General features: G+C 37.4%; 1 protein-coding gene across 3 annotated transcripts in view; it reads left to right on the top strand.

Annotated features, from left to right (window-relative positions):
• The window catches only part of TOX3 (TOX high mobility group box family member 3), a 145083-nt gene that overhangs the window by 85911 nt on the left and 34628 nt on the right, over window positions 1-24544 (top strand). Inside the window, exons 2-4 of one of the 3 annotated variants that reach the window (XM_018572073.1) lie at window positions 1175-1240; window positions 4787-4789; window positions 14994-15245. In XM_018572073.1, coding sequence (XP_018427575.1) covers window positions 1175-1240; window positions 4787-4789; window positions 14994-15245 — 321 coding nt within the window. Of the gene's footprint in view, window positions 1-1174; window positions 1241-4786; window positions 4790-10237; window positions 10268-14993; window positions 15246-24544 lie in introns of all 3 variants that reach the window. The other 2 variants (XM_018572071.1, XM_018572072.1) reach the window with 2 other exon arrangements.

A 24544-nucleotide genomic window follows, 5' to 3' on the forward strand; every position in this document is an offset into this window, starting at 1 on the left:
GTACGTTCTCTATCCAGTACACACCACCAGTTCTCTATCCACGTACACACTAGCCAGTTCTCTATCCACGTACACACCACCTCATCTATGCCCATAGCCCTCAGCTTGTGTAGCAAGCGTTTGTGTGGTACCGTATCAAAAGCCTTTGGGAAATCCAGATATACCACATCTACCGGCCTCCCTCCATCCATATCTCTACTTACCCCCTCATAAAAAGTTAGCAAGTTAGTTAGGCAGGAACGATCTTTCCTGAACCCATGCTGATTGTCATTAACTATCCCGTTTTCCTGAACACATTCTACCAGATAATCCTTTATTATGTCGTCTAGCATTTTACAAACTACCGATGTTAGACTGAGCGGCCTATAGTTCCCAGGTTGGCACCTAGCCCCCTTTTTGAATATTGGGACTACCGTAGCCCTCCCCCAATCACTGGGGATCCTACCAGTTATAACCTGGCTTAATTCCTTAAGTACCTTGGGGTGAAGGTTATCCAGAAATGAAATGTCTAAATGGACCTGTGTCCATTTATTTTGCCCATCTAATGCTGTAATAATCATTGTTAAAAAAAATTGTCAGATTAAACATTTCTTCTGTATATATAGTTTGATTGAAATTGCTTCCTATTTTTTTTTTTTTGTATTACAAATGATAATCTAGCATTTTTTTTTAGCAATATTGCCATGAATATACAACTGCATTGTGATCTACAATATAAATTCGTTTTTAAATTTCTCACTTAGTATTTTGTAAACATTGAATCAGGAACCACCTAACATTAGGTTTTAATTAAAGTTTTTTTCTTCTTTTAATACATAAAATGTGTCTTATGTGTCCAAATTAATTCTAGTGATTTCAGGTAAATTGTATAAACATACATGCTTCTGTGATTTAACATCATGGATCTTTTTTCTGAGCCACTGTATTTTATGCATAAAATATCATTTTGTTGGAGTGGAACACAGTAATTAAATTTCTAATGCTGGGTGACTTTCTGCATGTATGCTTTCAGATTTCTGTTTTTCTATGAAACAACATTTATCTTCCTCTGATATGATGGATGAATAGAAATGTTTGTTATTGCTTGTTTGGATCATTATAATCTGAAATATATCAAACTCCAGATTTGCTAAGCAAAACAATCTTCTCTTTTTTTTCCCCTATTCTTTTTCAGTTTGGAAATAATAACAACTACATGAATATGGCAGAAGCCAATAATGCATTTCTCGCCGCAAATGAGGTAGGTGTACTTTTATCTCTTCTCATATACATCTGTTTGCTTAGATAATTTAGCAGACGGGATAAATAAGATTGAAACTCTGCATCTGAATGTGTTTCATGGAGCACAAAATAAAGACTTTAATAAGAAAGAAAATAACCTGACAGTACTGCATTACTACTCAATTTAGCTGGCCATAAGGCAGATACTCCTGCAGCATGCCAATGTGGTAGACACTTGCCTAATGGGAAATCAAGCACTCTGTGAACAAGATGACTTTTCTGACAATTAGAAACACATGGATTTTTTAAATTCTGCTATAAGTGCCGTTACAAATGGCTCACAAATATCACAGCCTGTAGTAAACCATGTTAGCTAGTTGCAGATAATCTGCCATTTTCTAACTACACTGAAGAGCTAAAATTTGATTGCATGGTTTGTTTTGTTGCTCATGGTGCTAGATATATTGTTAAATAGTCATCAGCATTAAATAGTCATATATTTCTGTGTAATCTAATTTAACTACCTAATATAAGTAGGCTTTGGCAGTAAAAAATAAAAACCAACCCTAACTGTACTGCTTTTCAGACTACCCTATTTGGAGCCTTCCAAAAGGCCATAGACCGTAACTGGAAAAAACATAATATCCTCTTTGATCATATAATACTAAGCATGAGCACTATTGTTTATGGAAAGAACCGCATGCCTTATTAGAGACACCTTACCCCAATACCACTTTAAATGGGACCCTTGGCTCACCTACAGTGAGATTTTACCACGTAGTCATTAAAGCTCTGGATTTGATATAAGATTTTCATATAAAATTTGCGTATCTATAGAACTTGCTTGCATTTCTTATTTGTTATTTCATTAGTGTTTATAAATATCACCATGGTATATACACAAAAGATTGTGTGCTGGTACACATTATCTTTGCATGCACTAATTGTATCTTCAACTCAATAAAATTTCAGTAACAGAAGCGAAAGCTCAAGAAGTAGAGGGACAGGTTCAGGAGATTTAGGTATATCTCTCTTTTTTTTTTGCCAAAGATTGATCTTGTAGAAGGTAGATGGGGTGACAATGTTCCAGATAAAAAATGACAGAGAGATCCTTGATGTGCCAATTTTTGCTGGTAGATCTAGAATTGCACATGTGGAGATGGGAGCATATACAGTCCACATATTCTGTCATATTCAGTAAGCAGTTTGGATAGTAAATTTGTTTTTTAGAGTTTTTTTGCAAGAGAACCTACACCACACTTCTGTCATTAATGCAGATGCATTTAGGATAGGATTTTTCCAGCTTCTCTTTTGTCATGCAGATGTATTGATGCGAAAGGGGGATGGGTTGCTTTCATCATCACAGCAGATGTGTGGTTTAATAGTTCACTCAATACTATGGCTTTATCATCCCACTTGGATGTGGGCTTTGTAAGGCTTCTGCTAAAAAGGCGATGCACCCTGCAAATGTGTAACAAAATAGTGGAAACAGGCATCTACCGAAATAAAGGCAGGCTAGAATGGCTGGACATTTTTAGCTAAAGCAGTGACAACAAAGTTCCTGGATAGCCATGTTGTACATGTACTTAGCTTGCACATTTTAAGGTTGACTGATATTATACAGCATGACTAACATTTATTAATGTATGTTATCTAGGGCACATACTTTTTCTTTCTGTAGGTTATCACAAAATATTCAGGCCTGCTGATTTATATCACGGCTGATCATTCATTTTTACATTTAACATGAATCAAAAGTCATATGCTGCCAAAATGTTATCATTTTGTGGGGGGAAAAAGTACCTTTTAATTGCCATGAATGAGGACAAACTAAGCTCCTAAAATCCCTATGCTGTTCTAAAGTTGAAGCACATGTGATATATGTACCTGTGCACAGACATAATTACAAACTATACATAAAACCAGCATTTTTAATATCGGCACACATGTTTGAGATTATTTGCATTAAGCTTAGCTACTTCACATGTATGTAAAAATTAGTTTCCCCATTATCTAAAATTGGGATGTCCATAGAATGTCTTAAGGCAGCTTTCCACCAAAAACTTTTTTTTCTGGGTAAATTTGAAAACAAAATAAAGAAAAACTATGCTTATTATTCGTAAAGTCTAAGTAGTCTATTTTTATAAATGTTTTCACTTAAGTTTCACACAACTTTCAGGTGTTGCATATACATTTTGTATTGATCACAGAAGGTGGGCGTGTCTGGATTTACTTTACGGTTAGAAAAGACTGAGCTTGCTTGCATGATCTGCTTTTTATCCAGGTTTGAAACATTCAATGTAACTCTTTAAGCACATACTTAGTAGTTTTTCTGTGCTTGCTAATATTCATCACAATGTCTAGCCTTGTACAGTATGGGATGTACCTACAGATCATGGAACTGGATAGGTTTCACTGCAGAAAAAAAAGCTTCTAAACTGAACTAAACTTTTTCTGCAGTGTCAAGTTTTCTGGAAAGTTTGTTTCTTTATGGCTGAATTCTATCTCCATATTTTCCCAACTGGCTAGATGGTTACTACATGCTATTGCCTTATTATGCCAATATGATTTGAGTTCTGTATTAGACATGTGCATTCGGATACAGATCAACAAAAAAAAAAACGAAAATCAGTTCATTCAGCGGTTTGTCCATATCCGAAATAATAAATGTAATATATTCCATATACTAATATATTCCATATACTAAAACGATATTCGGGCATACATAAATACGTTCTAGAACATGCCGGTGGCCATATTGGCCACCGACATGTTTTGCGCATGCCCGCCACCATGTTGGAGGCGGAGCGCGTGACATCACATGACGGTGATGTTACACGCTGAACGAGCGGCGGCCAGAACGGCTGGCAGCGCATTCTGCGCATGCACATCGCCATTTTGGAGTAGATCTTGGTATATGCCAAGATGGTGGCACTCGAACACCATCGGGCGCCACCATCTTGGTGTATACTAAGATCTAGTCCAAATAGAACATGGCGGCGGTTGATATGGCCGCCGCTTGTTCTTCGGTTTTGGTGGTTTCGGATTCGGAGGCTCGTTGCCTCCGAATCTGAAACGTAAAAATTTGTTTCCTTTGACAAATGAACGTTTTTCATTTGGGAACACATTTTTTTTGTTGTGCACATGTGTACTCTGGTTGTGTGCTTTTTTTTTATTTGCTGATGCTGTTGTTGACTCTGAAAGCCTACACCATGTCGCCTTATCAAGCCATTTTAGTGTATACTTTTGCTAAGCGTCCTTATGTTAAGAATACTAATTTGATAATATAACAGGACATTGTGTTCATGTCTCATTATTGGGAGGACTTAGGACTGATTTTCTGCTGGAAGTTATTTAGCTTGCATGCTTTTTCCATATACCTTTTAAGAGTAGTTTAATCTGGTCTTTAGTAGGAGGTAATCAGTATAGCAATATATTAAATTATTTTTTCCTGAAATGCCCAGTATTTCAATCATAATTTAAAGCCCCAGCTGACTTATGACCAGAATTTTTTTTTTCTTGTCCTAATGAACAACGGGTCAGTGATTGCCTTTACAAGGCAAAGCAAGTAAGGTTAACATATCCTGGAGGTTATGTGAAGAATGCCAAGCAGACATATTAAACATTTTAACCCCTTCGTGACTGACAACGTACAGTGTACGTCGCCAGCATCGGGGCTGTTCAAACAGACTCCCGGCGACTTTTGCCGCCGGGACTCTGTTTAAACTTGTAGAGCCGACTGTCGGCTTTACAACAGAAGCGATTCTGGCGACTTACCTGTTGCCAGATCGCTTCTGTGTCCCGAAGAAGGGCCCCCCCCTACCGGACACCGCCGCCGTGCTTCCCGGGCTCCTTTGCCCCTCCTACGTGCCCGGGATCGGCGTCCTTGGTGTCCGTGGGGAGCTGGGGAGGAGGTCGACGAACTTCCGTTCATCGATCCCCTCCCCGTTCTATGGGACCGGGAGCGATGCAGATTGCATCACTTCCGGTCCCTGGGCTGTCAGTTCTGGGCTCCTGTAGCCCACCTATAAGCTATTGAAGTGTGATCTGCACTTCAATAGCTTATTTCCAGTGTAAAGGTGACACTGGGGGTCTTTTGGACCCTCAGCATCACCTTAAAGAGTACCTGTCACCACCATCTATCACATGGGGGGGGCTTGTAAGCCGTCAAAGTAAAGTAAAAAAAACAAAACAGTTTTTAAAATTAAATAAATCTAATAATAATAATAAAAAACATTTAAAAGGCCCCCGCATCGCCACGTAAACACGTGTCGGGTGCGTCTACGTATGAAAACGACGAACGCGCAACACATTTTGGGTATCGCCGCGCACGCCGGAGTGAGCAATAATTCTAGGGCCAGTATTTTAGGGTATCTCTAAATTGACCTGTGGGGGCTTTTAAAGCGTCTTCTCTGGACTTTTTGGGGTACTGCAGTTTTTCGCCGTTTCACGGACGGACACAATTTGTAAACTGGACATGTTGGGTATCGTTTTACTTGTTGTAACCTCATCTTTTATATTTAATTAAAAAAATGGGTATTTTGTTGTGTTGTGGGGCATTTAATTAAATGTATCACTAAATTTGGGGGTTTAATAAGGAGTTGCGCTAATATTGCGCAACATAAAAATTTGCAACTACCACCATTATATTGTATAGGGTCTTGGCATTCTGAAAATATATAATGTGTGAGGGTTTTAAATAATTTGCAGGCCTAAAATGTGGAATATAACATGGGTGCAAAAAATTAAAAAAAGGTCTCAGTCATGAAGGGGTTAATATAGCTGCCATAGTGAAAAAAGGAAAAGTAGACACTTTTACACTTTCTTGATATGGCTCACAAAATGAGCAGTGAGTAAGTTATCTTACCACAGTGGAACAGATGCTATGACTGACAGAAATATAGCCATTGCTGACCACTGCTAACCTCCTGGAAGAGCTATCTGGAGGAAGAAGGCAGGTCAGAAAAATCAGAGTGAATCCAGCTCTTAATCTGCGCCTCTGCTCTATGTCAATAACTTAGAAAATCCTAAAGCCATTAGATAATCAGAGCAGCAAGAAAACTAATATTTAAAAATGTGGTCAGCCTCAATATTTCTTTAATACAGGTTACAATTTAAGTGTTATATGTTTTACTTAATGAAAAGTGATCCAGTGGCCCATATGACAAAATCTAAACCAATATTTTGGCAAGGTTACCTCATAAGTGGGGCTCATTATTCAAGCCTTTGTCTCTGCCTAGTGGCTTAAAGGAAATCTGTCATGAGAAAATAATGAAGGCTTCTATTTATGACCTCTCCTTATAAAAATGCTTGTTTCCTGGTTGTTTTATTGACCTTTTCACTTTAATACTGAAACACTTTACCACTGTTGGTTATGCAGATTAGGGCTTATGACTGTACTCTGACTTTTTCAAGGTCATTGACTCAGAAAGTATTGTCAGTAACCAAATCATCTTAACAGCTAGATGACTAATATTCTCTAATGACAGGTTTACATTAAAATGGAGCTTGCACCTACATAGCAAGGTCTGCTTTTCTAGTGTGGCCCCAACACCCCTTTTTGAAACACAAAATTAATTCTAAATACCTGTAGGGAAACAAGTAAGATATACAATATCTACCTTTCCTTTGGATTCCCCCCACAGACTTAGGTGAGAGTGGCATCATCCCCCTTCTGGTGAGATCCTGGGGAATGTTGAGAAGCCTAAAACTCGCTGTTAGTATGATACTGCACTGTGATGCAGCCTCTTCTCAAAAGTGTTGGAGTGGTCCGCATTCTCTGGGATCTCTTTGGCAGGATTGTGAAGTCACCCCTCCACTACAGATGGGTATATTGTCTAACTTTTTTTTCTCTATAGGGGTTTTTATGAAGTTAATACAGTGTTTCAGCAAAGGGGGAAGGGGGCACACTGAACCTTACATGGAGTGTAGCAGGCCTTCATTGAACATATTGGATATATTATATTTGTGTAGAATCTGCTCCCAAGCTAATGCTCTTGCAAACAGGGGGCTTTTAAAACAAAAAGCTCATATATCCTCCCCCATGATATAATTAAATATAATTTGAAGTCTTTAAACTTTTTGTGCCTGTGCCTTCTTATCTCAATTGTGCCATGTCCTTTCCTAAAGTTTATAGGTAAAGCCATTTTTATAGTATATGCTTTGGTAGAGAGTTCACAGAAAAAAGTAAGTTTTACTCTTTGGCCATCAGTGTTTCTATTACACCTTAGGCTATGTTCACAAATCTCCTCTCAAAACTGTATCACAAAAACCCATGTTTTTTAAAGTGCAGTGTGTCATAAGGAGAAAATACCCTTCTCTAAAATCTGTGTGAATAGTACATTTCACAGTTTGGGTGAGCTCTTACATAGTACATCTTAAAGTGTATGTAAACCGCAATAATGAACTGATTTTTTGCTCCCTTTTCGTCTTTTTTTTTTTTTAATATACTTTTCGAAGCATTTTGTTAAATCTGTCTGATAAGTGCACAAAAAAAACTGTGTTCATTCCACACTTCCTGTGTTATCTAAAAGAGCCCTCTTATCTTGGATTACAGAATGACTAAGCTTTATGTTGCAGAGATCTGAGGGTTGGCATTGCTGGGTAGTCTAGCAAAAATAAACTGGCAACATTCAGTCCACAAAAATGCTTAGTGTTGCCAGCTTACAACAGGGCTTAAGAGCTGACTGCATTTCTCACAAATAAACATGTACTTGCAGGGTATTTAATGGGATAACCAGATACATTCACCTTATTATTGAAGCTATGTACTGTATATGTTTTTTTATTTTTATTTTGAATTGACATACACTTTAAATAACTACAGGTACCATTTGTAATTCCCAGTGGTTTAGAACAGTGATCTTAATATACATGTGGTGTGTGTTTTAAACACAGTGCAGCACTGGAGTGTGAACAAGATTTTAGTTTGCCACATACTTACACAGCTTACTAGACTAAAGATTTATATAAACACCATAGTTCAAGAAAGAAGTGCAAATGCAATAACTGTGTGCTAGGTCAGTTAAACCAAAGCAACACTTCATAATGCATCTAACTAATAGCTGCCATAGGTTGATGTATGCCACACATAGGGGTTTATTCACTAAAGGCAAATAGGCTGTTCACTTTGCAAGGAAATTTTGCACCTTGAAGGGGAAGTTCACCCTAAGGTTGGTGAATGTAGTGAAATTTCACTAATGAGCATGGGAAAAAACAAAAAAACTATATTTGTATATGTGGAGAAGGATGGATTGTATGTAGAATTTATACTGCTAAAAACGTACAATTTTTTTTTTTTTGAATAATGCACATGATGTCTAACGTATTATTGATATATGAGATGTACAAATATCTTTCTATGCATATTACTAAAATTTATAATGGTGTGGCATGCTGGATGATATACTTAGAGAATTCTTTCTGCATAAAATATAAAATGTTAAAACATCAATATCTGTATTCCGCATGCTATGCAGAATATTACATGGAATATCTGTATGTAGAAGACTGGATACTATATAAGGTTTACTGAAAGAAGAGGAATGCCACAAAATTCAACAATAGCTCAATCTTTAAGTGTATTGATCGTTCTTCTTACTTCCTGCCTGTGAGACAGAGCAGGAAGTGAGAGGAAATCTCTCAAAGCTGAGGGGAAATCACATCTTTGTTGTCACCAGAGCAGGTGCCCCTGTAGGGGGTTCTCCCCTAACACCCTGGTTTGATGACAACTTTTGGATTTCCCATCACCTTTCGGGATACTCTCCCCATTGAGGGTGCATAGAAGTAAAAAAAAAAAAAAACCTGACGGAAGTACTAACCCGTTCCATTAGTCCAAAAATAAAGAAAAACGGTTTTACATAGGGTACAATTTAGGGTGTAGACGGTCATCAACAAGGAATAAAGCGTACGTATGAGCTTGGTACTAGGCTAACACTCTTTATAAAGTGTATACCCTTATTAAATTAAGAAAAAATAAACAAAGATACATGCAACCCTAAGCGCACACACCTTTCACATTTCTCTCCCTTTATATACAGGACGTGATTAATAGTAATGGTCGCGGGATAGTTACCTGCCCCTCATTGCCTTAATATTTTTTTATTTTGTGTCCTGGAGCTCTGGTCACCTAAAAATAAAGAAAAGTGGCATTGTGGCTATGAATAGCATGCTTAGTAATGACATCAACCCAGTTGCCTTTCTGTCATAAATAATGACCCGTTAACAAGCTGAAAGCATGACCTAACAATATTCTGATAACAAAATAAAGTAAATTTAAATGATACCTTTTGGTTTAAAATTGGAGGGATTTTAAACTTTCTGTTGTAAATTGGACCTAGAGTAATACAGTAGGTTGCAAAATCAACTGGACAGTTGGAAAATTAGCATTCCACTCACTTGTCCTATCTTTTCTATGACCATTAAGACTTGCTTAGATAATCGAATAATGTTTGGCATGGGGCCCAGCATTTATTTGTGATAATGAACACAAAACCCCATCTGTAAGGATAACATAATGTTTCATTCTGGAGAATTTCTTCCTACATTTGAATCGAGCATTGATGAAAAGTCCGCTGCTAGCAGCTGTTAAGAGACAATTTAATTCCAGCTGTGATAATTCACCGTGGCAGACATAGGCTGTTATATGTTGATACAACAACCTCTTCGCATTTGCATTTTTATCAAAAGGAACAAATGTTTTCAACATTTCCGTACAGATGGCATTCAACCATCTACACCCTGTTTAGTGTTCTTTTATTTTATATATGGCATGTTCTTAAATGAATAAATGTTTTCTATAGGCCACAGTGTTAGCTAGATAATTTGATGTATTCCTGCTCGTGTAAGGCATTTACTTCTGTGTAATGGCTATATATTAAAGTGAAGTGGCTAAACTTTGTCATCTTGATTTCATACTTTCTTTCACATAATCTAATTTTTTATAGTGTGTCAATTTGCTCCAAATCCTATACTCATTCTATTTAATCTTATATCAATGCTTTCTTTGTTTACACAGAAACAGCAGTGGACTGATGAATGCTTTAAGGTACTCTGTGTATGTTTTAGACATATTTGTGTCATTTACTACCCATTAAAGGTTAAACTCACCCTAAAAAACATGTATATATGACTATATCCATGTTAACTCATAACATCTCCTTTCAGTTACCTGAATGTCCCTCATTTCTCTCATCACTAAATGTTACCTACAGCACAACTACTATTGCCAAATCTATTTTGTTTTTAATGTCTGTCCTTTTTAGACAGGTTCTCATATATAGTGTTTCATGTTTTGCATGTTTTTTGTTACTTTTTGTATGTCTAACTTTGTACTGTGTTTTAGAAGATGTAAATAAAGTAGAAATAATAGTGATTATATATCTTAATGTTACTGAGAATTATTTATGGTGTTGTATTATCAGCAACTGTTTTAATATGCTTAGAAGCACAAATTAATGTCTACATTTGACAAAAAGTGTTCATTAACTCTGGGCGCTAATGGCTGCCAGCTGAAGAATCCACTCGCTGTTGAATAATCAAGGTTTTCCACAGTTTGTCACAGTTTTTCACACAAACTTGAGGGGCTGCTCATGCAAGGCTCTGGGGCTTCCACCATGAGCATAAAGAACAATAGATAACAGGGCGCCACCTCTGTGTGTAAAATCGTTTATTAAAATGAATAAAACAAGATATGTGTACTCGCAAGCAAATGTTTTCATCACGCTTTGATAACGAGCAAGAGGCCACAGCATGATACTGATGAAGAGGGTGTGCCCCTGAAACGCGTCAATCTTGGCTGGCTGCGGCCGGTGGATGGTGATGTGACCGGAGGCAGCTGTGGTTTATAGTCGGTGTGAAACTATGTTGGGTTAACACAGTGTGGTCTCTTGCTGGTTATCAAAGCGTGATTAAAACGTTTGCTTGTGAGGTGCATATATCCCTTGTTTTATTCATATTAATAAACAATTTTACACACAGAGGTGTCGCTCTGTTCCATTTTTTTTTTTATGTCTATATTTGTATATACAGATTGACATAGACACTGTGGCGGGCCCCACTGTGCATGGTCATACAAGCGATTGGTGACCGATTGTATCTAACAGCCGGTAATGGCTTTTCACATTCTTGGCGGGATTCTGCTCGTGCCCACGGGCAGAAAAAAAAATCATACATGTACGTCCACCCGCCAGGAAGCATCCGTGTCCGCCTGTTTTGGTTAAGCCAGCAAGAGGTTAAGCCAGTTATCAAAAAAAGCAAGGGAAGCCACTATCATGGGGAATATGTACAAATGGCAAAAAGCAATCTTATCTTTTAAAGCGATCTTTCCATAAACAGAATTGTTAGCTCTCTCTTACCTACCCAAAACACACTGACAGTATAGCTGCTGTAAGTCCACCCTCATGTGGACTGGCTGTTATGATTCTGCTGACCAGGGAAAAGGCTATGTACTGCATTATAGGTTGTCGCATATTTTAGGCACCAAACCTGAAAACTTTTTGGCTAAAATTTTTAGATTCACAAATACCTCTGGGAGCTCCAATATATTTAAACACACACAGATTGTGTGTGTCTTTGATAATAAATGAAACCTAGTGTTAGTTTTCTACTGCAAAAACCCAAACTGCAGCCTGGCAACCCCAGTGGCACTAGAAGGGCCCAAGTGGTTATACTTAAAGACAATCCAGACAACTCTCACAATATATTTATCATGCACCTGAATATTTAAATATTTCAAAGCTTTAATTATAGTGATAATGAAAACAAGTTAAAAAGCCACATGCCACAACAAGACTGAGTGTTTATCCGTATTGTTAATGTGATATGTTAGATTTCATTAAGCAGTAATGGTGTTGCAAATGAGCCACAAATTACTGTTGCATCTGTTAGAAGACCATATTAGTGCCAAATAACTGCAATTGCAGCCATTGGGTTATGTTCATTAGCCAGTTTCTTCTGATCCTGGCCAATCTATCTATGTTGGATGATAGTGGAGTTTCTGTAATGTGATAAATTACCTTGTTTTTAAGCAACACATTGATGAAAAAATATGTAAACTCCCATTATTCTGACTCCTTTATTAAATTGTGCTTTGCATCCGAAGTGATTATTTGAGCTTCAACAGTCTATACAAATAGCATAATCTTATAGAGAATCAGAGGGATCATCACTCCTGACCTCTAATGACAGCTGACAGGTTGTATATGCAAGCAAAGAGCTTTCTGCTTTATCCTGCATATACGTCCTTCATACGCGGTTATTAATTTCTATCATCATTAGCAATTTGAAGGATGACAATGTACTGTACAGCTGCTAATGATATCTTTCCGAAGAATATCTTTCATTAACTAGCATGCAATAGTCATTGTCTCCTTTAATTTAAATTACAATAGAGTATTGTTGTTATTTAATCAGAACTATATATTTTATTTTTTTGGAGCCCTAAACTGTGGCTGGATGCTTTTTAGACCAGATGCTATTTGCATCAGTAATCAATGTGTAGTGAGCAATTGCAATAAGATGACAAAAACAAAGGCAAGTAGAAAATAGTTTGGTTGGCTTACCAAATATGCATATTTTTTTGTATTACTTAAGTAATCTATTTTCTTTTTTTTTGGTTATAGAAACCAGTGTTAAATTTCTATGTCACACCCTTCCCCCAAAATATCTGCAGGTTACTTCTCCCCTTTTTTCATCACGTATCAGCTATGGAGCTTGTGTACTTTTGGTCACTTTTTTTGCAGTAGTTCCCCTTAACTGTTACCCTAAAATGTTCTTAGTTTAGTGAGTATTGACATGATTAGCCACCACAGTGCCCATACTAGCATAATCCTACAAATATGAAGAAATAGTCTTTAGGCCCCTTTTACATGGAGGGCCCGATCGGTCTGGCTGTCAGTTTTTCAGATGGACCCAATCAAACAGGCGTCCATTTACACCTGGTTACCCCGGACTTCAGCCAGGTCTAGAAAAACAAATAGCTGGACCTGATTGTGCCAAATCGGGGGAAGTCCATTGACATCTGATTCCCCATAAACTGACATGGAGTCCAGTTATTTCAGAGTGGACGAACACAGATATCACAGCAGTGACATCTGATCCGTACTGCTCCAAACAGGAGAGGATCTGTGCACGGATCCCCTCCTGATCAGACCCTGTGAAAGGGGAATTAGTGATGGCAAGACTTATTTATTTAGATGTGCCAGCTAAGTGTTTTATCAGTTCACCTAAATATTGTTGATAAATATAGTCCTTTTCGCATTTAGAAGCCGGAGATCATCTGTGTATACTAGTGGACTTTTCTATAACCAGTTTTTACCTTTTGAAACTCCTTTCTCTTTTATTGAGACATTTCTATGATTACTTACTTTATAGCTATACTCTCAAGATGTAAACAAAATATGGTACTGCTTAAATTAATTTAAAAAGGTAATAAAACCTTAGCTCCTTCCATGACATTTTGTCTCCCAAGTTTTTCTAACCTTTTCACAAAACCAGGACTGATTTTTATGATTGAGCGCATACATTACATAAAGCATTGTCAGTGTTCTATTGATATGTAATATATATTTTCTTGATAAATCCAGTTATGATTTTTCTAGTTGCTATGGGTACTATTCAAAATGTACAATATGTTTGGATGTACTGCATTACAAACCTTTGGAAGATGACCTTTCGTGATTAAGAATGGAAAAATACAACACATTTCAGTGTGTAAGAATAAAAAAATGCCCTGCGGCAGCTAAACTGCTGTTTACTTCAGCTTAACATATCCAGTGTTTAAACACTGCTACCTGAAAGCCTGGCATTCTTATCATCATCACTGCTTGAGAATTGTTTACGCTGAATAATAACAGTCAATGTTCCATTGCAATAGAAATATAGACAACAATTCAACAGTCTGCATTTCCTTGCTTGCACAAATCAAAGTAAACGGCTGTGTTTGGGCAGATTAAACTGCTGTGTGCAGTACACAATTGTCTGAATTTATGGTGCATGAGTATTGCATAATGTGAGCTATTTTTTTATTGTGGCTAGGTATCAATAAATAGGCAATTTGATATGCACTAAGCCTAATGTATCTGTTGCTGAAACAAACAAAGACAGATGTCGCTAATTAAGTACACATTAAAACACTGTTAATACTGGTACACTATTACAACCATGTGATAATTACATTTAAATCTTTAATCAGCCTGATCTGTTTATGCAAGGCTTTCAATATTTAAGCAACAGAGGTTTATTTTTTAAGACAACTGTTGGGATGTGAACATTTGTGTTTATTGTAAACTAAATCATATTTGAAAAACATTTTTTTTTAGTTTCAGTCTCTATTACATTATCTATCAAAGGTTATTCCCTCTGGCCATTTACTTTACAAAACACTTCTTTTGCTAGTTTTTTAGTTTCATAGTTTGTCTTATGATTTCTCAACATGCCTAGCTCATGGAGATAGGCATGTTGAACAGGTAAAATACAATATAGCTAGTAATTGTTTGTTTTACATTTTTGTGCATTTTTCACTGACTACCTAAAAAATAAATGAGACTAAAAGCCAATATATCTGATTTGTGGACAGTGATAGGTTCAATAAAAACAAAAGTAAAATACATTTTATAATGTAATTTAATACATTCACTGAGGTTCCGTGCAGAAGGTACATTTACAAAGCATTAATGGTCTCTTTAAAATGCACAAATTCTGTAAAGTTTTACTGCAAAGGATAAAGTTAGCACTGAACTGAGAAATTAATGCTGAATATTTCTGTCTGACAGACATTCCACACACCAAGTCTTGGTGATGAAGAGTTTGAAATTCCTCCTATAACCCCACCTCCAGAAACAGACCCTACACTTAACATGACCGATGTTCTTCTTCCATTCCAAGTTATGGGTGAAGCATTGACTGTACAAGGGAGTGGATTTACTCCTCAGTTCCCACCACAAAGTCTTGATCTCCCATCTATCACCATATCTCGGAATATAGCAGAACAGGAAGGAGCGCTACACAGCAATGGATTGACAATGGTGAGTGTAAAACCCAAGATTATCTATAGATCTATTGATCACCTGTTTTTTAAAATAGTTGGAAGAACCTTTTGAAATGTACAGTACTTGACAGCTTTGATACTCAGCTTGTAAATTTCTTGACAGAAAAGTGTTCTTTACTGTTAGAACTGGGAAAGGTTGAATAGTATCCCAGAAAGCGTGTTTGGCAGATTCATACGTTGGTTTCAAAAAAGATTTGTATAGAACAGTGTTCAAAGGCTTATTTCCCATCTATAATAAAATATATATATTTTTAGAGTGGGGAAGGGTTCAAATCTGTGTCTGGTTTTACTTGCTGTTTCTGTGGTCTCTCTATTTGACCTGGTAAACAGGACTGAAAGTATCGTACATTCCAAAACATTGAATTTTCACTAGACCATGAATAAAGGGAAAATCTTCCAATGGGGGCACTTGAATCAGTGACAACTAAGCGGGGGTTCCTGTATATTTTATAGATTTGCTTTCACTTCCTGTTTGACTGGAAGTGAGGGTAATTATCCCACATGGTACACAGAGACTGACAGGAAGTTTACACATTCCCTACTCCCTAGTTTATTGGGTAGGATTTATTTCCTCTAATGAGCCAAATTGGATTGGATCCCACTCTGTAAGGTTTTGTGGGCTATCTTTTGGTTTATTTACTTTTTCTTACAGTGTGAGGTACTTTTTTTTTTTGAAGGGAAAACCTGATATGTCTTGTTTTTTTCCAGCTGAGTCTGGTAACTTTTTCATAGTGTGTACCTGTGATGGAGTTAAAGGAGACCTATGAGGTGAGTGATTTCCACTCATCCTCCTAGTGAGAGCCAACAAAGAAGCTGTCGCAGGTTGGCTCTATTGATCGGGAAGTGAGCAGAAACATGCAGCCGATCCGATCACTTCCCGGTCCTCTTACTGCAGTGAGCGGTGACCATCAGTCACTGCTCCCCACAGTGATTCCCCCCCCTCTCCTATCCTCCAGCGCTGAGTGGAGGAACAAATCGGGGAGGGTGCGGGCACAGTTGGCTCTGTCTCTAGATAGGCAGTTTGCACAGCTGGGTGGATTCAGACAGTATTGTGGTGGATCCGTCCCGGCTTCGGCGCTCTCAGTGTATCACAGGCAATATCCTGCTATATACTGAGCTTTTTGTCATGGGAGGAGGTTAGTATATGTCCTTCGGTGACCCTAAAGAGAACTATGGGGAAAAACACTTACCCAATAGTTCTCTTAAGACATTTTACTTCTTATCCAGCCAGTCATCACAACATTGAAATTACATCTTGTGTTAAGTTACAATATGAGCTAGGGGGAAGCCAAACTTTGGTCCTCCAGCTGTGGTGAAACTACAAATACCATCATGCATCTGTCTCTGGAAGTCATGCCTGTCTCAGAGTCTTGAAATGGCTTATAGAGCTTGTAGTTCCACAACACCTGGAGGGCTTAAGTTTGGCTTCCACTAAGCTGGGACCTTGCAGCAGTAAAAAGGGTCACCTGGGTAGGAATTTGTGTTAACCCTTGTTAAATGCCTTAGATTAGATGATAGGGAATGCACTGCATTATAATGCTGGCTATTTTTTTATGAGGTACACCCATCTCTTGAAGAAAAAAAAAAACCTTCAATAGTTTAGACAAATATGTGTATACCTTACAAAAGATCTTTTACATTTTAATGAAGAGGGTGGTCAGTATATTAAGTTGTTTGGTTTTTTTTTATGCTTACCTATTTCCACGGTGCAGTTGACAGGGCTATATATACACTGTTTCAGCTGTCGTAACTACACATGGTTTTCTTCCAACTGGAACTACAAACTTGCATCATGTAATTTGCTCTGAAAGATGACTTGAGACCCTGGCTATTACCAAAAAAAATGTGCATCCAACTGGTGAATCCATTACACTTTCTAAATTTCTCCATGTTAAATATAAACAATTGAAAAACAAATTTAGAAAGAATAACCCAAAATGACTAATCATTTAAACATTATTAGGAGCAGATCACAATAGCAGTCTGCAGTAGCCAATCAAATTCCACCTACTAAAGCAATTTCAGTACAGGATGGAGTGCAATTCATTGCTGGGGGGGTTAAACTTTGAGCTATGCTTGTTGGACTGTTTTAATATATTCTATGTATGTTTGTACTGTATTTATATATTATTGTATGTATTAATTTAACCAGTAGTTTGTTACAAATTGTGTTATAAAACACAGCATATATTATATCTAATAACTTGAGAAATATAATGTAGTTTACATAATAATGGCCAATAAAAGGCAATATTACTAACACAATGTAATTCTTGCATGCAGTGATGTCACCACAGAAGATTAGCACATTTCATTGTCAAGGCATTCTCTCCAGTAATGAAGTTTTCCCCTGCAGTTTCATAAAAAGCCTCAGGGGTCTGAGTTCCTGTTCAGCAATGAGAAATGAAGTGAATAATAACTATAATCATTGAAGGAAGCAACAGGATCTAATAATGTAACAAAGAAAATTCTAATTAAAAACAAAACTGCCAGTTCATTTACTGTTTTGGGTGACATAGCGTGTTTGGGAAGCAATACAGATTGTGTTGTTACTCATGCTATTGATTATTCAAAATGATTCATATAGTTTTCTGGTTTCAAAGTATACATACTCAAAGATAACACCTTTCTGAGTGACACATTTTGATTTCACATTTAGGGCCTGCTCACAACAGGTGTGCAGGACAGCGTTGCCCAAATCTGCCCCAATGCATAGACAGAGCAATGTGCCTTGTTTCCTATTAAGTCAATTCACACCACTGCATTGCAAGGGTGTGCGCTGAAAATAGTACAACATGCAGTACTTGTGCATGTTGTGGCACATTACACCACATTGCAATGTGCTGCAGTGAACAGAACTTAAAGGGTTATTAAACCCTCAGATTTGTTTAGCATATATCTACTGCAAGCAAGCAGTAGATATATGCAAACACGTTTTTTTTTTAAATACACTTTCAAACAGGTTGAAACTTACCTGTGTCTTCACCGCACGCTCCCATTCGAAAATCTCGGTCGGCCGCAAAGGACATTATACTTTAATGTCACTTTAATGAAGTATCATTTTCTGAAAGGTCAATAAACCTCAAACAAAAAGGTTATAGTGCAATGTGCTGTATACAACATTTCGACACCTGTGGCAATGTTAGAATGTCCTTATGTTGGTGCATTCTGCAGCTGTGGAGGGGAATGCACCAATTTGAAGCCCAACTCCAGCCAATTGTTTTCTTTTTGTTTTGGATAGATCAGGGAAGGCTTAAAGCTTTTGTCAGTTTTTTATTATCTAGTGTGTCTCTATTGATGATATTTTCTCTTTCTTGTCATATCCAAAAGTTATGGGAAATCTTTTCTACAGGTACACAAAAAACAAACAAAACCACATTTTAGTAGCGTGAGGATGGGTTAGAACCTATGACACTGTTTTTGTATTGCTTAATTTTTTATTGTCCTTTCTTCTCATCTGATCATGCATTTAGGTATCTTTGCTTATTTATTTTGAGTCCGTATGGAGCATTTATTTTAAAAAAATGATCTTTTCATTTCTCTAACACATCACATGTGTTTGGACATATATGTGTTGTGATGTGTTTAAGCGTCCGGCGTGTTGTGCATGGATCTGCATTGCGGGCCCAAACATTTTTGTTTGTTTTAGATAGTGTGGAGAAGGTCTTCAACCTCTGCAGGGTACTTACTGCCATCTTAGTTCCGAAGAGGAAAAATTTATCTCACTTTCTGTGCAGTTATTGGCACAGGAAGAGAGCACAATATATCTGATCAATCGGTAATAAACCCCTTTGTAAGGGTTAGGAAAATGCTGTGCATTAGACATGTAAGTTTAATTTTGTTCCGAATGCAAATTCATACAAAAGTTGGTAAATTTTGGCCAGCAGATGCATCCGAATGTCTGAATTCCAGTGAGGCTGAATGCAAACAATCCAAGTGTTCTTTTAACGAAATTTCACATTTGCTGAATTTCACCAAAATGAAACTAAATAAAACAATCCAAAAACCCAGTGAGAAACTAAAAAGAAATTCCAAAAGATCCCAATCTGTATAACGAAACGGCGTTTGGGCCCACAACCCAAAATTGTTGCTCGCTTACATGTCAAGTCTACATTACAGTTAGGGGGGAGATTTCTCACACTGTATGGTCATTGGGGCAGAAAAAGAAAGTGGTCTCTTAATTGATTAGGAGAAGCATGGACAAATATCTTAGTGGCTGTATTTGTTGATTCTTCCATGTATGCAAGCCTTTACTCAAAAGCTAAATTACACAGTAATGTTTGAGTACATCACACAGTTGATGAATTAGCTGACACATCCTCAAAGAGGTTAGGCTTTCAATACAATTCCTGTTTAGCCATAAGCTAACATTTTTCACCTTCCTTGACATCATAAATAGTTTGGATTTTAGAAGCTTACAGCTTTTCCAACACACCTTTTGAAAACATTGTTCTGCTCTACCTAGCAGAACAGAAGGACATCAATACACAGAACTGAGCCTTGTTATTGTGTACAAACTAATGTACGTAACTAATCATTCCAACACTTCACCTTTCTCCTGGATTATAATATGGAGCGTGGCAAGAACAAAAGGCAGCCGTGAATTAATTTACACCTGCCTGCGTTAATTTGGCAATTTATTATCTAGATTGCTTGGCCTTTCTGTTTGTTACACAGTTCATTAAAATCTCCCAAATCAATATTTTGACAGCCCTTAATAAGATGTCTATCTGCTCTTACTAGTAGGGCAAATATTTATCAATACGCAGCAATGAATCATTAAATTAGTTATTGGGTAAATTGATTTACCTGTAATGAATATGAAATTTGAAGGAAGCAATGCTAGATACCTATGGGTAACAGCGCTGCTCCACATAGGTATGCATGGTATGTCTCCAAGAAATCTACTAACTGTCTTTATAAAAACAATAAAGGTCTTATTTATCTACAGCAACTGTGAAGTCAAGACTTTTTCTTATTATTATTATTATTATACATAATTTATATAGTGCCAACAGTTTGCGCTTTACAACATATGGGGAGAGCGTAAAATTACAACACCATACAAAAGGATTAGAAGGATCCTGCTTGTGAGAGCTTACAATCTACAAAGACGGGCAAGATACAGAAGGTAATTTAGCCAACCAGGAATGCATATGACCAGCTGCTAATAGCATGGAAAATGCAGTCGCTATTGTTAATTGTTCTAATTACCTTTTTATGACCTACGTTTTGGAGGGTTCACATGATGGCAATGTCTCTAGGATCTGTGCTTCACATCTTGTTTGTGATTTGAAGCCACAGCATCAGGCCACTGTTGGTAACATAGCTGTGTTCTGCAAAATTACAAGTCATGTGAGCCTCTGTTATTCTTACAGTACAGAGCAGGGGCCATGTCTGCCTGTGATTTCACAGCTTGACAACAGTACTGCAGGCACAGCATGCATCAGCATGTTCTGTTGTTCCCATTGTGGGAGAGAGTACATATGATATGATTTGCAGCCGGTGAGTAGAATTAGTGGCTCAAGACAGGAAGTGCTACAAGTGGGAAGATGCTGGGCAGATCACTAAGCATTACACGTCTTGCACACATACCACAATCGTGAAGCTTTACATACCTTATTTGACTGTAACTGAGAAAACAAATGGTCTCTTTTGACTTTTCAAGTTTACATACAATTTAAACTAAAGCAAGTAAAAGTATGTGTTACCTATGACATGTAAAACCTATAATTTTTAAGGGCAAGCAGTGTGAGTTAAAATTTATTTATTACCGGTATTTTTATAGTGCAGACAGTTTACGCAGAGCTTTACATAGTTGCACATTGACATAAGTCCCTGCCCTTGAGGAGCTTTCAATTTATGGTCCTTATCTCGCACGCACACTAGGGCCAATTTAAACAGGAATCAAATGCCAAATAGAAGAAACAATCCACACTACATATACATAACCAAATGTGTGTATTAAGAGAGTCCATGTGCATAAGCAATCCACTTGAGCTTCTCCCCTGATGTTTCACTTGAAAAGAACCTAGTCAGAGAGTAACTCTGACTAAGCTCTTATTGAGTGAAACGCATCAGCAGAGGAGACCAGCTGGTTTGCCTGAGTACTAGGAACTAAATACAAACGTGGTTACTGATCTGGAGTGTGGCTTCTCTCTATTTCATATTTGCCATGTGTTGCAAAGGTACGCTGAGAGCCATCACTTGGGACTGGGCAACTGGGGGACAAATATTTGGAGCAGAACATGGAATAATTTTCGCATGTGTTTAGGGAGTCCCTCACCTGAAACAGGGTTGTAGCTATGACATTTGGTAGTGCTGATCTGGATATTTGTTCCAGGTTAGGATTTTACAGAGCTGTGAATCAGCCATTAATGTGTTCATAGCACTGGGAGTTTGCCACTTGGCACAGGGCTTCCAATGTAGAGAACAAGAGAAAAATATGCTGCCCCTGCTTAAAAAATATCCCCTACACTTAAACTTCTAACACCCAACCATCTCCTACCTGACACCTTAACACTTTTAATGACTCCTGTACATTTTACCACAATTCTTCTGCATGTTGGAAGCCTCTGTATTGACAATATTTAGATCTCCTGCTAAGATAACAAAGTTCTGAGCTCCTGATAGTTTGAATTAAGGATAAACATGATTGCAACTTTTAAATCCAAGTTGGACATGTCGGCTTACATGACTCCCTGCTGACAATTTACTTTCACAGGTAAAATAAGCTCAAAACAATTATTTTTGATGGCTAAAGGGTGTTATTAGAACAATTGGAGCTCCATATTTGGACCACTGTTGTGCAAATGCATGATTCCAACAGGATCTGGTTCTCACATAAAGAGTAGGCTGTAAGACTTCTGCTCATGTAGGTCCTTTTTAACATTACAGTTATTTAGCCTTTTATTGTCATGGTTTAAATATAGCCTTTCATTGTTATGGTTATAAAAAAACTGACACTTATAAAGACTGCAGTAACTGAAGACTGGCCAAATATATTTGTGTTTATTAGAGAAGTGTAGTAAAACTATACATTTTTTTTAGTCACAGCAGTTCTAAATGGTGCAATGTTTTCTTCTCACAATCATTTCATTGTTAGTCAGTAAACTGTAGTCTGTATAAATAACATGATTGCATGGTTTAAAGTGGCTAGATGAGTTATATTATAGTGGCCCTTCAAGATATGATCACTAAATGACTCTGAATAGTTGCCAATAATGTATGGTGGCTTTTGAACTTACGTGATAAGTAACATGTTAGTGCATTTGTCCTTTTCTGACCCATCCCCTTCCTTTATAGGTCATATTTATCTAGAACCAGCCTTTCCACAACCTCCAATCAGTTCAATACAAAGGCTATCTGCAGCCTGACAGTCTGACAGGTGGACTTAAAAGTTTAAAGTGCAACTCAAACTTTTAATATAAAATTATAATTAATTAACTCCGTAACTGCGTTCTGTTGTTCCTTTTCCTTGCATGTCACCCAGCCTGTCCATAATAGCGAGGTAAACAATGTTTCCAGCTGCAGATGCTTGCTATCGTACAGCTGGAACTAGGGCATTCATTAGTTTAGGCCACTGTTGGTAACATAGCTGTGTTCTGCAAAATTACAAGTCCCAGAAACTACAAAGGTGATATAACCAGGTTAATATAGCTGCTGCTTAACAGCACTGATTGGTATACATTTTAACATAATCTTGCCCAGTAACTCCCAATACCTGAGCTCTGCCCCTCTGAGTTACTACCGTGTTTCCCCGAAAATAAGACAGTGTCTTATTTTCGGGGTAGGTCTTACTTTCGGGGAAACACGGTAGTTGCAAAGGAACTGAAGACACTATCAGCAGTGTTAGAAACATGGTGTGGCAGAGGTTTGTTTGTATGGACAGGGCAGCACATTGTAATAGGGAAATGCACACTCTGTAATCTCTGTTTTTGCACATGTTTTTGCTCTTAATGCAGAGTGATGCTGCTGGTGGCTACATCAGTAAAAGGGGTCACTGCCCAGTCTGCAGCCCACTGCTCTGCTTTAGAAAATTCCATTTACTCTTGGGTATTTATTTCAGTCACTTTGACCTACTAGCCAATCCCAGATCTTGGGCATGACAGTAATCAGCTGAGAAACCAATAGAACTGCATAAATAGGCTGGTACTGTTGCTGGCTGCACTGCTGGTGTGTTTTCAGATTTGACAGGCAGTGATGGGTTCTATCTCTAATTTTTTTAAATAAAAATTGTCAGTATGTCAGATGTAATATTTTTGCAGTTCCATTAGCTATTATTAAAGACAGTTGTGTCACTTGTCTGCGATTAGCTAGTAAGTAAATGTGACTGTAGTAAACACCAAAGAGTAAATTGAGTTTTCTAAAACTATGTGAAGAATGACCATTGGATGAGAGGAGGCAAGGCTGGGATCTGGGAGCCTTCCTGAGACAAAAGGTGGCTTGTGTTCTTGAAAGAAATTAATACCCACATAATTGGAATAAAGCACAGTAAATCTAGTAGATCACATTAGATCTAGGGCAGAGTGACTCTAACTAGGAAAGTGGGCATTCTGAGATTTCATTGAGGATAATATGTAATATAAGCCCAGGGGAAACAATGTGTTATTTCTCTAATGATCTTATTTTATATCAATCTCTATCAGTTGAGGTACTATATTTCAAATTAGATGCATATATTAAGTTTAACTATTCGCAAAGCTAAATATTACATTCATGTTACTTTGGGTTATAATATAAATCATGCTTACTATTCTCCTTTACTCAAGTGATAAGAAAAACAAATGTATTATGACAGAGCTTATGAGTAATATTGTATATCTTTGTTCTGTAGTCTACTTGACACATTCACCTATAAACTTGAATGCGCAATTGCCAGAGGTACAGTTAAAAATAGGTTATGTCAAAGTTCCTCAATTCTTCCCTCAGGGTTTGTGTCGGCCAGATAAATAATAATATTTTTGCACTGCCCTCATATATTTCCCAGTGGAAGACTGTTAAAAATGAACAGTGACTTCTCTTATAGCTTCATAGACATCTAGAGATCCATAAAGTGCAGTGAACATGCTTGTTATCTTAATAGCTATATGTTTTGGTGCAATTACAAAATGATTGCAGGCTACAAAAGACCCAATTTGTTTCCTCAACAGCAGATCAGGTTTATAGAAATGATCCCACCATGATTGTATTATATAACTGTTATTAGCATTTTTGTTGCTGAGCATGCAAACCATGACATTTTTCTGCTAACATATCTCTTCATAATGGGAAAAA

The sequence above is a fragment of the Nanorana parkeri genome, unplaced genomic scaffold (genome assembly GCF_000935625.1).
Source record: "Nanorana parkeri isolate BGI_ZX_2015 unplaced genomic scaffold, ASM93562v1 scaffold1925, whole genome shotgun sequence".
Classification (NCBI taxonomy): Eukaryota; Metazoa; Chordata; class Amphibia; order Anura; family Dicroglossidae; genus Nanorana; species Nanorana parkeri.